Source organism: Lissotriton helveticus, chromosome 6 (genome assembly GCF_964261635.1).
Source record: "Lissotriton helveticus chromosome 6, aLisHel1.1, whole genome shotgun sequence".
Classification (NCBI taxonomy): domain Eukaryota; kingdom Metazoa; phylum Chordata; class Amphibia; order Caudata; family Salamandridae; genus Lissotriton; species Lissotriton helveticus.
Window position 1 is genome coordinate 8,264,362 of NC_136067.1, and position 16,160 is coordinate 8,280,521.

At 49.0% G+C, this 16,160-nt stretch overlaps 1 protein-coding gene across 4 annotated transcripts in view; it reads left to right on the forward strand.

The window, feature by feature from the left end:
* Positions 1 to 16,160, forward strand: part of LOC144762126 (phosphofurin acidic cluster sorting protein 2-like) — a 642,794-nt gene that overhangs the window by 362,076 nt on the left and 264,558 nt on the right. For all 4 annotated transcript variants that reach the window (XM_078647259.1, XM_078647257.1, XM_078647258.1 and 1 more), the window contains one exon: positions 5,908 to 6,033. In XM_078647259.1, the coding sequence (XP_078503385.1) occupies positions 5,908 to 6,033 (126 nt within the window). The remainder of the gene's footprint in view (positions 1 to 5,907; positions 6,034 to 16,160) is intronic.

A 16,160-nucleotide genomic window follows, 5' to 3' on the forward strand; every position in this document is an offset into this window, starting at 1 on the left:
ATTTTAATCAATGGGAACATTGTGCTACACCTCCAAAAGGGAGCTCTAGAACCGTTTATGACAAATATTCATACTTTCAAGGTTTTAACACTAGTAATGCTGAAACATTTTATTATAAATTGTCAAACAAGACAGGGACCAAAACCATGATAACCAACACAAAATTGATTTATTCTGATTCATTCTTTGAAAAAATGAATACTTTTGGATTCGATTATTGGGACAAAAATGTTGATTTGAAAAGTGTTTGGGGTACAAAAGAATGGCAAGTACAGGGTATAGAAGCTTTGTTTAGAGCCTGCATGATCCCAGAACAAATGATATTTTTAAATGACACTGTTCAACAAACCACCTGTCTTGGCTTAGCCAAAATCAAAGATTTAAATAACCCGTCTATTCCAAAGCCAACAATGTTTAGCAATAACTCTGATACAGATGAAGAAATAGACATAAGCCATATACTTAACCAAAACAGAACACATCCTGATTGGAAACAATGGTTGATCTGGCCCACAGATACAAATAACTGTCAAGATAGATTCCTGAATAAAACACAGGGTTTCAAAATGACCAGGCCAGACCCTAGATATCCCCAAAGACATCACCCAGGGATAATAACAACCTACAGTGTGGGCAAATTATGCCTTCAATGGCTACAGTCTTCCACACTGCCTGAAATTAAGCAACACCTAACTTTACTTACTGATGGTGCTGACTTGCGTGATTTCATAATGGGACCACGCAAACAGCGTCAAAAACGTTTCATAGCAGCCTCTGTATATGCAGCATACAATGAGGCCTGGAAGGTTACTCAAATTGAAACAGCAGAGAGAATACGTGAAATTGATCGTATTAATTTGGAAAAATCACTTTCTGTAGTGGACAATGGGTTAATGACTCTGTCCTCCAGAATTTTTTCATTGGACAGCATTGTGTCTTCAGCAATCGATATATTATCGCAAGACTTACTGTTATTACAACATGGTCAGTCACAATTGCGTTCTATTGTACAGCTTGGCTGGACGTTACAAAATCTGCGTTCAGGCTATGTGCCTTGGCGTTTAATCAACACTACGTCACTATTCCAAATCTTTAACCTTACTGATAGACAAATCGGTATGGCGCAGAAGGGTGCTGATTATACAATCTTGAGCATTGAAAAACTAGAAAGATTACCGTTGACAATGTCAGAACGACCTGTCAGTGAATGGATAATCCACGGAATCATAAATATTCCAATCTCAACCTTCAGGTTTCAATACTGCCAAAAATATATACAGGCTGGCATGTACGAGAAATTGGGGAAGGGGTACCTTAAAACAACTTGGAACCTGCCCTATTCACATGCATGTGTCAGTAACAAAGGACAGAAAGTGTTTCTTAGTGGCAACAATTGTGCTATGTCACTAAGCGGCACGCTTCTGTGTAACGGTATTAGTTTGCACGGAGCCTGTGAAGGGAATTCATACAACCTTTCATGTCACCAGCAAGGCGCACCTGCAACTGAAATAGAACCATTCTTTCAAAGACTCTATAATGGGAGTTACATTCTTATTGTAGACCGCAGATGTTGTAGTCTTATGCCCGGGACTCCTTATCTCCGCACTACGACGGCGAAGGTCAAGTGCTGTGGACGTTCTTTGTTCCCCAGCTCCTTTCCAGACAGGGAGGCAAGGGCATGGCCCGGTTTGAAAATTAATTCTATTCGAATAGACACTTTAAGCAGAATGAAAACAGTGCTCACGTCATCAAAAGAAACGTATGATCTACAAGTCGCAAGGACGACTGCAGAGATACATACATTATTATCAACCAATTCCCCCGTACATTTCGCGGAAATCCTAAGCGAAATCTTAAATATTTCTGATACCACAGGGGTCTCAAAGGTATTTAAGACAGTATTTTCGATGGCATTAACACCATTCAAAGCCATACTGGGTATTTTTCCAGATTTCGTCCATTCGATTTTTGGTGGACTTCCCCTGATCCTAGGACTAATTGCAGGAATCCTATTCCTAGTCCTTATTTTTCGATATGGCAACCCATGTCACAGATCAAACTCTCGCGACAATGGAAGATACGATCCTAGCCATTGGATACCGGGACCGGATATCAAAAATCCTGGGACTCTCCTGGCTTAGAGACCTGAACATGACTTGGTTTCTATCATTTCGACCAATGTGGCAAAGGTGTGTTTTACCTGTACGAAGGTGTCTGCTATGCGGAGAAGAATGCGTGTTAGACACCTGTCTGACACTACAATCGGATGCGCCGGTGGATGCAGATACACTGCTGGTTCCTACCAAGGTTCACGCTTTGTGCTGCCCTCAAAGGCTGCCAATTCTGATGACGGCATTCCTGGAATCTTCACCATTACGATTGAAGAGTAGTGAAGTTCAAGATGAAAGCAGCATCGAACAGGTACGACCTTCTGTCAGCAATGCAAATCAGAATGTCAATGCAGACAATCATGCGCATGAATGCATGGTTACCCCTATTTCCGACTTAGTGGAACTTTCCCATGAAGCTGTTGACAGTTTTTTCGAAAGCCTGAATGATATGATGTTCTCTCCGGAACAGAAATAGAGACTTTTGAGTAAACTCGCACACGGCGTTCCCTGAATCCGGCCTTCAACTTAAAAAATAAAGTCACATGAACAATTACAATCCAGTTCACGGACAGCAACTTTTTTCAGCAAGCCCTTAAAATATTTTTCTATATATTTTTTCCCCGGGACACTGACCTTCTGCTTAAAGTAAGAAACTATTCCTAGAGAACTAAGATTTCTATTTTTTTAGATACTTTATAGACTTTATATAGACTTTAGCTGCCCGCTGGTATGTTCACAATATATTTTATGTGATGAAATGGTTTCGACTTTTTTTCTGTATAGCCATATTAAGAGCCATTTCATGTGTATTTCTCATATACCAACAAGCAATAATGCATAACAATGCGTGTTTACTTTTGCATTTAATTCATAACTTAAGTGCATACAATATATATGACTGCAATTTTTCAGTATATTTGAAAATTTCAAAATGCATTTATGTATTTTGGGGTGGTAAGGTATACACTATACTCTATAGTATGTTGTACTATGTTATACTATGCATAGATTAGTAGATATGACCATAGTTAGCGTGGAGTGGGTGTCGTGTATTTCTATAGGTTCTGAATCGATCCCCCTATTCCTGACCCTATTCTGGTTAAACTACCTAGCTAGTTAACTAACAGTCAGCCCATGAGGCAAGAAATCCCCCATGATGCAGATACCGTTATCTGACGCAGTCACACTACGGCACAGGAATGTGTTATCTGATTAGGTCATAACGCTTGAGATCTAATTAGACAAGCGACATTCCTCCAGCCCCTGATAAGGCATACGACGTTCTCATAACAAATCAAACCTATGACAACCTGGATAATCCGTGCGGCCATTGTTTTGATTTCACAGAGAACTTTAGTAAAGAATGTGCTAACGAGCAAGTCGTATGACATCTTTATTGACGTACCTATGTCCATCCTTACGTCAATCCCGGCACCTTTAAGGTATAAATATTGCCGACCTTGCCCTATGCAAACACACGCGTGGTGACAAGACGGAGCAGCCATACTTGCCGAAGCCGAGAGCAGAAGCAGACCCCGCAGGCAGCAGCCCCGCCTTCCTGACGCGCTGAGAGACGCGCTGCTATCTCAAGCCGAGAGACCCAGCACCGGCGCTTCTGGGCAGCCCTCGCAGGCAGCCTGGAATATCGAGAGCAGAGAAAGAGATACCATTCCTCATTCATCCTAAATTCCAGGTACAGAACTGAATAACCCCTCCTAGAGAATTCTTTAGTTATTCACTTGGCAAAAACAAACTTAACTTAAACTGTAACTTTCTATTCCCGCCCACGTATTAGACTTAGGTCAGGTACACGGGGTAGGCGTATTTAGAAACACCAGTTGAGCACGTTTAGTCAAATGTATATGTGTATGTAAATATATTTTAATCATTTTAAAACATCATATGGCTCAGAAACCATATCAATGTTTTTACAGTATTCTTTTATACTATTGCTTTTAATGTATGCACTTTACTTAACTATAAGTATTGCAATAATATCGATCCATTTGTCTTGTACGAGAAAAGAGACTGATCAATAAATAACACCTTTTATTGAACACGCCCGTCTCTTCCTTTTCTCTACATTCTGATGAGACTAAGAATGCACGTACTGACTGAGTAAAATAATTGCCTTGTGCTCACACGACTCTTGAGATTGACTCTTGATTAGGGGAGAGCAAAGTTGTCATGTTCTATGGTTGTCAGAAACTAAATCCCTTCTTGTCTAATCAGGGGAGTTAATCCTTCCTTGAACATTCGAGAAAGTTTCTAGCGAACTCTGAGCTTAGCTGGCAAACCCAAAAATTAAGTCTAGCATCGACAGTAGTAGACCTAGTTAACGTCTGGCCTAGGCCTTTACTACTGTAGGTACTATTCCAATGCGCAGAGCCTATTGGGAAAATAGGAGCTACACTACACATTGAGCCACACTTCTCCACAATTGAGCCACAATTCTCCACCTCACTCTGTAAACTGAGATTCATTGTATGTAAATGTATCCTATGTGGATATCCTGTACCTCTGGTCTGGTTAGAGCTTAGGTCCTATGACCAACGCCCTGTTTTAGACCACCGTTCCCTGGAACTGCTGTTGCAAGTGGTGACCCCCCCCCCTTCATACAATACATATTATATTTATTCTTTGGAAAAGGGTGGCAAGAGGTCGGTCACTATATGCAAGGTTCACGAATTCCAATTTTTTAAATGTCAGGAAATGTGCTCTTCTGAATACCTAAGTCATCCCTCGGACCTCTGCAGCCACCCACCCTCTGGAACTCCCTCTCCCCAACTCCACTTTAGCTGAAACCAGAATTTAGGAGGTTCATGCGAGGCTTAGGATCCTGCCCATTCCTCTCAACCTATGGCTTGTGCCCCCCCCCCACCACCTCCCAACCAGGCTGTCCGATGGCAGCAGCAGCCAGAGCATTGCCACTCCACCACCCACCAATGGTTGGAATCTACTCTACCCTCCCTGCCACCGTCTGCCTTTCCAGAGGATTGAGCGCCGCATCACAGCACTTTAAGACGCCTGGTAAAAACCTGTATTGTTTGTAGGAGAGTAGGATCTGCTTACTATGGTTACCCCCACTTTTTGCTGATGTTTCACTGTTTTTTTTACTTTAGTCTGGCTGGGGCCCTGCTATCCAGGACCCCAGCCTAGCTGCTTCCTCTCTAAAATGATTCCATGTACTTTAGGTACACTCCAGGTTGGTTACTGGGGTACCCTTGTGAGTCCCTAGTATATGGTACCTTAGGTTCTAATGGCATAGGTACCCCAGAGGCCTACAAGGGGCTGAAGCATGTCTTATGCCACCCCTGGGAGGCCTTCCAAACTGACACCACAGGTCTGCTACTGCAGCCTGGGTAAGGTGGTGCATGCCCCCCTTACTAAGATATAGGTTACCTATATCTACCTTTAATCATCAAGGTGTGTTGCAGCACCCCCATCCTCTGGAAGTACCACCTTTGTCTACAAACACACCCTCAGAACACAACTCATTGATAGTCCAGTGTAGTCTAAGATACACCTGGGGTGAATCCACCCCATGCCTGAAACCTGCTGTTTCTGCTCCACGCACCCAGAGGGTGCTGAAGAGTGACAGCCACAGATCCCACCCCTCTGGAGTGGGGTTGTGGGGTGAGGGGAGCCCACAGATCCCACCCCCTCTGGAGTGGGGCTGTGGGGTGAAGAGGAAAGTCCTTCCATGCTCCAGTCTGCCTCTTGCTTCCCCATGCTGCAGCTGAACCCCCAGTCCTTCCTTCATCTCTCTGACCTCTTCTTTGTCTCCCATCTACAGTACTCACACTTCCTGAAGCGAGATGCCAACAGACTCCAAATCATGCTGCAGCGGCGGAAGCGCTACAAGAACCGCACCATTCTGGGGTACAAGTCTCTGGCCGTCGGGGTGATCAACATGTCGGAGGTGAGACCAGCTCGCTGCATGCGTTTGGCATTCAGCTGACGGTAAACATCTTACTGTTTAAAAGAAGCATCTGTGTGTGTATGCATGTGGTACTTGTATAGCACAAACCTAGCCGAAAGACAGCGGAGGGCCCAGGAGAGTCGAAGGCGGAGATACAATCGGAGTAAGTCTAGGACACGGTGCTAAGCTCTGGACTGCATTGCGATGTAGGGCTCTTTAAAGAGAACTGTCTCTTTCACACATGAAGGAAGTGATCCAGTACAAAACCAATACCTGATCAGGGATCAATACTCAATACCATCACAATACAATGGCCCATACACATGCACCTGATGCCTGGATGCGCGGCGGATCAATTTGTTACTGATATCAATTCAATTTCTACACAGTTTCATGCTTGTCATTTCTGAATATATAACTAACTTGTACATCAACTTTCCTTCTTCTTGGTCGATGACCAATTAGTTGAGCAGTTGATGGTAATGATGGTACTATTTAACTAACTATCAACGCATGAGGTCAAAATGCAGACAATGAAATTCACAAGAGAAATAATTTTAGCAATTGCAGCTGATATCAAACTCATCATACAATACACGAAATGCTCATAAAGTGGTGGAGAGATTAAGAGACATTAGATTTAGCAAACATGCACACAATATTCATGTGACAGAGTGGGTAGGTGGAGAGACAAAAGTTTCCGAGACAAAGCACATTTGCTAGTAATTTTGCAAGAACGAGTTCGAATAATACAAACCCAAATGATCTGTAGAAACCCACCCTCCTGGCCAGGGAAGCGGGGGGGGGTTCCCTGAAAAAGAGTCAGGGTACAAAGATATCAGGGACAGGAACAGCTAGGCCTCTCTGCAAACCGATGAACAGCGATGCATCACCCCTCTCGAACAGCTATCTGGAAAAACGTGCTCTAACCACACCCCCAAAGGCACCCCAGTTAGACCCTAAAACATACATGTCCATCTCACATTAGTTGAAACATTTCTTGAAACTCGACAGTTGATTGGTGGATTTAGGAGGTGGTGGGTCACACCGTCAGGTTCCCGTTCATGACTACTGTAGACTATTGCTTTACTTTTCTTCTCATGACATCAGTTCTGACTCGTTCATACATGTAATTCATGTAGTGATTCAAATAACAATTTCATAAGTCTCTCGGTTATGTCCACATAAAAGGCGTTAGGTCCCACGGTCCGTCACATCCCTTTGGCGGGCACTCAATGTTTTCCTTCAGCATGTCGGCCTTGAACCTCTGTGGTTCACCTGCTGTGCTCAGCGCCTCTGTCTGTTCAGATAGTTCAGTTTCACTCTTTTCTCCAACCCCTCCTTTATTCAGCTAACTTAAGCCTAACGGCGTCGCATCCTGCTCACTATAACAACTAGAACATGAACGTTCATTAATTATATGGTAATGCCCTTTTCACTGTTCACCACCCACCTTTGCACTATTCCTGTTAGCATTTAAACTTGCTTAGCTTTAAGCAAAAGCAGCATTATTTATTATTTCAAAGCAAGTTGCAGCACGCAAACTACAAAATACACATGCGGCCTAGTCACGCATTATTTCTAGGGGTGGGCGGAATTTGCGGAATCGCGTTACGCAAATCTCCGCGAAACGGTAAAAAATCTCCGCGAACATGCAGAAATTCCGCAAACACGCGGAATTGATTGTTTGTGATGCTTTTTTACTGTTCGCAATCGCTGTTTGCGTGCTCGGGGGGAAATATCTCGCGAAAACGAATTTGAGAACGCGAACTAGCAAAAAATTTTGTGAATGCGCAGAACGCAACATTTTGGGCAATTTTGTGTTCTCTGCGGAGCGCAAAATTACCCAAATTCCGCGAACAGAATGAATTTGCCACCCAGGCCTAATTATTTCTCGTTTCCTTGAAAGCACAATGTAAATACGTTTAGTTCTTCCTTGCGTTATCTCATGTTACTGCAGACATGCGCAAAGCATTTTTCCCTTGTGTTCATGTAGGGTGCACGTTAGTTTTCTATTACTACTTACTGTTAATACGTATTATGGGGCATTCATTCGAGCAGGTTTCTTTTTGCGAAATCCCGCTCCATCAAAGGTTGGTCCTGTCTCGTGTTGGTGGCCGTATAGAAAGATTGCCAAGAGACACAAAACGTACAGCTGTTGTGCAGAGACACAGAAAGTTGTGGCCCAGCCTCAGAGTTGGTGTCCACAGACTCATTTTCTGCTTTCCCAAACTTTTATAGACACAACATGCTCAGGGCAGCGTGCCTGAAGGTCTTCCGACTGTATATTTTCAACTAAGCCGCTTCCTCTCCCTCCTCTCTCCCCCCTCCCTCCCTCCCCTCTCTCTCTCCTCTCTCCCTCCCTCCCCTCTCTCTCTCTCCCTCTCCCTCCCTCCCCTCTCTCCCTCCCTCTGCCTCCCTCCTCTCTCTCTCCTTCCCCTCTCTTTCTCCCCTCTCTCTTGCTCTTCCCTCTCTCCCCTCTCTCTTCCTCTCGCTTCCTCTCGCTCCTCTCTCTCTCCCCTCTCTCTCCCCTCTCTTTCTCTCTCTCTCCCTCCCCCTCTGTCTCCCTCCCATCTCTCATCCTCTCACTCCTCTCTCCCTCCCCTCTCTCTCCCCTCGCCCCTCTCTCCCCTCTCTCTCTTCCTCCCCTCTCTCTCCCTTTCACTCCCCTCTCTATATATCTCTCTCCCCTCTCTCTCTTCCTCCCCTCTCTCTCTCCCCTCTCTCTCTCCCTCCCCTCTCTCCCCTCTCTCTCTCCCTCCCCTCTGTCTCTCCCTCCCCTCTCTTTCTCTCCCCCTCTCTCTCCCTCCTCTCTCTCCCTCCCCTCTCTCTCTCCCCTCTCTCTCTCTCTCTCCCTCCCCTCTCTCTCTCCCCTCTCTCTCTCTCTCTCCCTCCCCTCTCTCTCTCCCCCCTCTCTCTCTCCCTCCCCTCTCTCCCCTCTCTCTCTCCCTCCCCTCTCTTTCTCTCCCCCTCTCTCTCCCTCCTCTCTCTCCCTCCCCTCTCTCTCTCTCTCTCTCTCTCTCTCTCCCTCCTCTCTCTCCCTCCCCTCTCTCTCTCCCTCCCCTCTCTCCCCTCTCTCTCTCCCTCCCCTCTCTCTCTCCCTCCCCTCTCTCTCTCCCTCCTCTCTCTCCCTCCCCCCTCTCTCTCCCTCCTCTCTCTCCCTCCCCTCTCTCTCTCCCCTCTCTCTCTCTCTCTCCCTCCCCTCTCTCTCTCCCTCCCCTCTCTCCCTCCTCTCTCTCCCTCCCCTCTCTCTCTCCCTCCCCTCTCTCCCCTCTCTCTCTCCCTCCCCTCTCTCTCTCCCTCCCCTCTCTTTCTCTCCCCCTCTCTCTCCCTCCTCTCTCTCCCTCCCCTCTCTCTCTCCCCTCTCTCTCTCTCTCTCCCTCCCCTCTCTCTCTCCCCTCTCTCCTTCCCCTCTCTTTCTCCCCTCTCTCTTGCTCTCCCCTCTCTCCCCTCTCTCTTCCTCTCGCTTCCTCTCGCTCCTCTCTCTCTCCCCTCTCTCTCCCCTCTCTTTCTCTCTCTCTCCCTCCCCCTCTGTCTCCCTCCCATCTCTCATCCTCTCACTCCCCTCTCTCTCCCCTCGCCCCTCTCTCTCCCTTTCACTCCCCTCTCTATATATCTCTCTCCCCTCTCTCTCTTCCTCCCCTCTCTCTCTCCCCTCTCTCTCTCCCTCCCCTCTGTCTCTCCCTCCCCTCTCTTTCTCTCCCCCTCTCTCTCCCTCCTCTCTCTCCCTCCCCTCTCTCTCTCCCCTCTCTCTCTCCCTCCCCTCTCTCCCTCCTCTCTCTCCCTCCCCTCTCTCTCTCCCTCCCCTCTCTCCCCTCTCTCTCTCCCTCCCCTCTCTCTCTCCCTCCCCTCTCTTTCTCTCCCCCTCTCTCTCCCTCCTCTCTCTCCCTCCCCTCTCTCTCTCCCCTCTCTCTCTCTCTCTCCCTCCCCTCTCTCTCTCCCCCCTCTCTCTCCCTCCTCTCTCTCCCTCCCCTCTCTCTCTCCCTCCCCTCTCTCCCCTCTCTCTCTCCCTCCCCTCTCTCTCTCCCTCCCCTCTCTCTCTCCCTCCTCTCTCTCCCTCCCCCCTCTCTCTCCCTCCTCTCTCTCCCTCCCCTCTCTCTCTCCCCTCTCTCTCTCTCTCTCCCTCCCCTCTCTCTCTCCCTCCCCTCTCTCCCTCCTCTCTCTCCCTCCCCTCTCTCTCTCCCTCCCCTCTCTCCCCTCTCTCTCTCCCTCCCCTCTCTCTCTCCCTCCCCTCTCTTTCTCTCCCCCTCTCTCTCCCTCCTCTCTCTCCCTCCCCTCTCTCTCTCCCCTCTCTCTCTCTCTCTCCCTCCCCTCTCTCTCTCCCCCCTCTCTCTCCCTCCTCTCTCTCCCTCCCCTCTCTCTCTCCCTCCCCTCTCTCCCCTCTCTCTCTCCCTCCCCTCTCTCTCTCCCTCCCCTCTCTCTCTCCCTCCTCTCTCTCCCTCCCCCCTCTCTCTCCCTCCTCTCTCTCCCTCCCCTCTCTCTCTCCCCTCTCTCTCTCTCTCCCCTCTCTCTCTCTCCCCCTCTCTCTCCCTCCTCTCTCTCCCTCCCCTCTCTCTCTCCCTCCCCTCTCTCTCTCCCTCCTCTCTCTCCCTCCCCCCTCTCTCTCCCTCCTCTCTCTCCCTCCCCTCTCTCTCTCCCTCCCCTCTCTCTCTCCCCTCTCTCTCTCTCTCTCCCTCCCCTCTCTCTCTCCCCCCTCTCTCTCCCTCCTCTCTCTCCCTCCCCCCTCTCTCTCCCTCCTCTCTCTCCCTCCCCTCTCTCTCTCCCTCCCCTCTCTCTCTCCCCTCTCTCTCTCTCTCTCCCTCCCCTCTCTCTCTCCCCCCTCTTTCTCCCCCCTCTCTCTCCCTCCCCTCTCTCCCCTCTCTCTCTCCCTCCCCTCTCTCTCTCCCTCCCCTCTCTCTCTCCCTCCTCTCTCTCCCTCCCCCCTCTCTCTCCCTCCTCTCTCTCCCTCCCCTCTCTCTCTCCCCTCTCTCTCTCTCTCCCTCCCCTCTCTGTCTCTCTCTCTCTCTCCCTCCCCTCTCTGTCTGTCCCTCCCCTCTCTCTCTCCCTGTCTCTCTCAGTCTTCTTGCTCATGTCTCCCATGCCTGGGAGTCTGGCCTCTGGTGCTCTCCACCGCTGCAGCCGTCTCTCCCTCCGCCCTTCAGGCAGTGGCGTCTCTTCCTTTCCCGTCTCCAGATCTCACCAGGGGACCCCTGGACAGAGTGGGGTCCCTAGCAGCAGTGGCCCTGGGTCACTGGGGGCTCATGGACTTCAGCCCCCAAGGGCCTAAAGTGATGGTGTCACTGCCCCCTAGAGATGAAAGGCTGACGGTGCACACTCCCTGCTGGAGGGCTCTTCATTCTATTTCTATTTCTATTTAAAAGATTTGTAGAGCGCGACAGCTGCCCCCGCCAAGAGGCGTCCCGGCGCTAACAGCAAATAGGCAATCACAACGCAGAGAGGAACCAAAGCAGCCTACACAGTGGGAAAGAGAAAGGTTTTAATAGCTTTCCTGAATTCGAGAAAGTTGCAGAGGCCTCGAATATGGAGGGGCAGTGAGTTCCAGAGAATGGCCGCTCTGTACCGGAAGGAACGGCCTCCGACCCGGGTCCTCCTAACCCGAGGGACCTCCTAACCCGAGGGACCACCAGCAAATGTTGGCCCATAGAGCGAAGCTGACGGGAGGGGATCAGTCAGAATGTTAGGGGAGGCGAGCTTCAACATTTGAAAGGCTGTACAGAGAGCCCTGAACTCACTCCGTTGACCCACGGGCATCCAATGAAGGCGACGTATTCACCGAGCAGACTCTGCGCAGGCCCAAAGAGCTCTGGCTGCGGCGTTCTGGACTCTCTGCAGCCTGTGTACGTCTACCTTGTTAGATACAGAGAGTTTGCGTAATCAAGCCTATACTCCAGGAGTTCAGTCCCTCCTTCCCCCCAGGCCTGCAGGGAATGAGACCACAGGACGCTCCCGGGCAGCCATGCGCTTTATAAATCTAATTTAATTTCATTTAATTTCACAGTCCATGCTTGTTTCCTCAGAGTCTGACATGTGTGCATGGCAGGAACATGGCTTCTTACTGTGGGCGGGAGGGGCGGGGGCTGTGAGCTAGGGCGACGACAGAGTTGAATCCTGCCAGGTGCCTGGAGGCAGCAGGCAGGTCAGTGTAGCCAGATGAAGCTTTTTATTGTACAGCCGAGCTCATTTTTACAATTTTAGCGAGAAATGAATGACTTGTGAGGGGCTCAGCAGCTTTCTTAACCAGGCTGTGCTTATGGGGTGTGTTGGTTCATGACCTGAGGGCGGGGTCTGCTTTGGTGGCTGGCTGCTAGGCCTGTGGCTGGACAGGGGAGAGGCCGTCTTAGCTGACGTAGCCAAGGATGAAACTGTCCAAGTAGCAGCCTTTTCATCAGAGAGCCTGTTTTCAATCCCGGCTGCGCCACTTGAGCAAATGAAGTGATTCTGGACAAGTCAGTCGACTTCTAGAGCGCTGCTTGTCCCCCGTGAGGGTATCCAGGCGCTAGAGGGGTCCAGTGGTTCAGTCGAAGAGTCGGATTTTCAATGATTTTCGGAACTCTAGTGGTGAGGGGGAGACCCGGAGGTGTAGAGGGAGTTCGTTCCACGTCTTTGCTGCGATGTGGGAGAAGCAGCGTCCACCGCTTCGGCAATAGCGGATCCGCGGGGTGAACGAGAGTGCGAGGGAGGCCGAGCAGACATTTCCGATTGGCTGGTGAAAGTTCATGCGATGGTCGATGTAGGCGGGGCCGTAGTTGTGAAGGGCTTTGTATTCGTGGATTAGTAGCTTGAACTAGCGCCTCTTCTGCACTGGAATAATTTCAAAATAAGCCAATGAAGCTCCTCGAAGTGAGGGGTGATGTGGGTTCGACACGCGAGGTCGAGGAGGAGTCTGGCCGCTGTGTTCTGTGTGACCTGCGGTCTATGGAGGAGACGACCTGCAATTCCTGAGTAGAAAGCGTTGCCGTAGTCCAGTCGGCTGGTGATGGTGCGTCTTCGGCTCTATGGAAGCCGTTTGAAGGTCTTGCACAGCATGCGAGGGATAAAGAAGCAGGTGGAGGAGACTTTTTAGCGTGGTTGGACAGGCTCGGTGCCGGGCACAGATTCAGCGACTCACCAGGAGTCGTCCCAGGGGAGCGGTCGCTCCTGAACGACAGCTCCTCGGTTTTATCCATGTTGAGCTTCAGGCAGTCGTTCCTCATCCAGCTGGTGATGCTGTTCATGCATTTGCAGATGTTGGTCCTGGTGGTGGGGGTCGTGGAATCCTCGGAGAGGGAGAGGATGGTGAATGAGATGATGTTGAGCCCGTGTGATCTGTTGATGTCGGCCTGTAGGGTCATGTAGGTGTTGAAGAGGGTGGGGCTGAGAGATGACCCTTGGGGTACTCAGCAGACGGTGTCTTTGGTTTCGAATGTGACTGATGGCATGCGGACTTCCTGGGTTTTTCCTGTGAGGAAGGAGGTGATCCATTTGAGACCGGCTCTGTGGATGGTTATGCTGTGTTGCCTTGTAATGAGAATGTGGTGGGAGACTGTCGAATGCTGCCGATAGGTTTAGAAGGGTGAGTGCCACGGTTTCTCCTTGGTCAAAAAGGGCTCAAATGTCATTGAGGGCCACGATCAGGGCTGTCTCGGTGTTGTGCTTGGTGCGGGAGACGGATTGGGAGGAGTTGAGAAGGTGGTTCTGTTCCAGGTGCTTGGTGAGTTGTTGGTTGAAGGCCTTCCCAATGCCTTTGGCAGGGAATGGGAGCAGGGACATGGGCCAGCCGTTGCTGAGTTCATTGGGGTCCGCAGAAGGTTTCTTTAGTAGTGCGTTGACCGTGGCGTGTTTCCGTTCCTCAAGGAAGGTACTTATGGCTATAGGTGCGTTCTAACAGTTATCAAATAACATTGTCCTCTTGTGCTTCAGTTCCGGTGCCTTATTATGAGTTCCCTGGGAGAGTTCACTATGATACGCTGCTTATAAGAATCTACCCTAGAAATGAACACATTCGAGTCAAAGCAGCAAGCAGGAGATGGTGTCACAGGAACATGTTCAAGAGGAAGGTTCTCCGCGTGCATTAACCTGTTTTCTGCAGATAGGCCCTGAATTGTTGTGCCTTCTAAACTTTCTTCAGCAGTTCATATACGACTCTAGCTTTCATGCAGGTTCATAATAGCAGAAGGATTTGTTCATCTGTCTTCTTCACATTGATGTTAAAATAAAATTAGACATCATCCATTTAAAGAGTCACCCCTTTTACAAACGCACGGGGGATAGGGTTCAGCCCAACCAATACAAAAGTTATTCCCCTGGATTTGTTGTTAAAAGCCAATCTTTTGCTATATGGTTGTCTAAATATCAACCCAAGAACAACAAATATAACTTTGATGTAAAAAAATAACAAACAATTATGCTCCAACCACAAGATTTAGAACCACATAGAAGTTTAATATAAATGCACATAACATTTGTTGATCTAATATATCATTCATTGGACCGGATACATAATCAAGGTCATTTGGTTCAACAATAACACAAAAAACAACAGTTCACAGAGTACTAAACAAGGTTATGTGTGCTGACGCAGCGTTTCGGCGGCTTCTTGACCTTTATCCGCTCTACTTCAGGACCAATAACTGAATTAAAGCCGTTGAAACTCTTCAGGGTTTTATATCGTGTATATTGAAGGTGCCTTTCTTTTATTGTCGTTCACCCATCATAGTACGCGCAGTCTGTTTCTTTCCCAATGAGATAAGAAACTAGTTTTTAAAACGTTTTATTTTTAAATCAGGTTAAATTTCACATGTTTAAACCAGCTTTAGCAAGCCTATTGTTCCTTTCCTGCAAGACCACTGCTATGATAATGCAAATCTCAGCCGTCAATAAATTGCTCCTTAAAGGCGCATTCTGAATTACCTGTCTGTTTGATACGGTTTACACAGCTTATTGTATCTGGTGGTTTACGAACCGACAAAAGCCTTGGAGGCTGCCAATATGGTGCCCTTTATTTCTTGTGGAGATCAGGGTTCATCAGAAACACAAGATGTCGTTCCTTTTTAGGTCTCGGCTAGCGTAGGCTGCGCATGCGCAGTCTCGCTGGCGAGATTTTATGTTTCTTAGTAGCGAGGGTTAACTCCGCCCCTCTTCTCCATTGGCTGGCTTCCTAAACGGCGGCCAGCCATTGGAGAAGAGCTTTCAGTGATGTCATTTTTTCCACCTAAGGCCTGTCTTTTCCGCATTGAGGGGCGTGTTTTTTAACGTTCTTTCTCATTCTTTTCCATTGGCTGGAATGGAAAAACAACAGTTAAAAACATGCCCGTTGTTTACATTCCAGCCAATGAGAAGAGGGGAGAAAGAAAAACACGCCCCCCAGTCTGAAAAGGACGGGGCTTAGAGCAAATGGCGTGCGCTTGTTGAACACAGTAGCGTAGCAGTTGCCCGTTCTCGCTGATGAAAGCAAAGACAATGAACATACCGACCCCAGGCCCAGCTGGGTAATAAAAGACATAATTGGGGTACCTTGGCCTCTCATTCCTCTGAGATCCGCCACTGCACTGGCGGCAATATTAATAGCTACGCCCCTTCTCTGAAATCAGACGTCGCCGTTCACTCCAGCTGCCAGGAGGGTGCTTTAGAAGTTACACCCAAAGTCTTTCATGAGCTCCTCCAGCCGGGCTGCGCCTGCAGCACTTTGTACCCCGCCCCCGAGAAGAGAGAGGCGAGCCCGAGGAAGTCATACCCGGCCTCCCCCGCCCAACCCCTGCATGCGCTTCTCGCTGGTTCCTCCCCTGCCCCAGTCCTCCGTAACGCAGAACCCCCTTTTGGAAAAAGACACTGCCTGCCGGTCAACTTACCGAGGTCTTGGAGCCGGTGTTACCGCGGTCTATATTAAGTACATACTCTATCCCTTGTCCCGCTGCCTCTGCTGCTCGCCCCTTCTCTGCGGTCGGTACCAGTCTCCGCTGCTGCCCTCACAGTCGTCCCCGCCTCCCTCACCTGAGGGGTGGGGATGGCAATGGTGGGTACTACTCTCCGCCTAGCTTGGTTTTCCCGCTGAATCTTCCTCCCAAAATCATGTTCAGAACCTGTGGGAGCTAGTTGCCGGGGGCAGCAAAAGACAGGAACAGCTTCCAAAGCCGGCAGGCCTTTGAAGC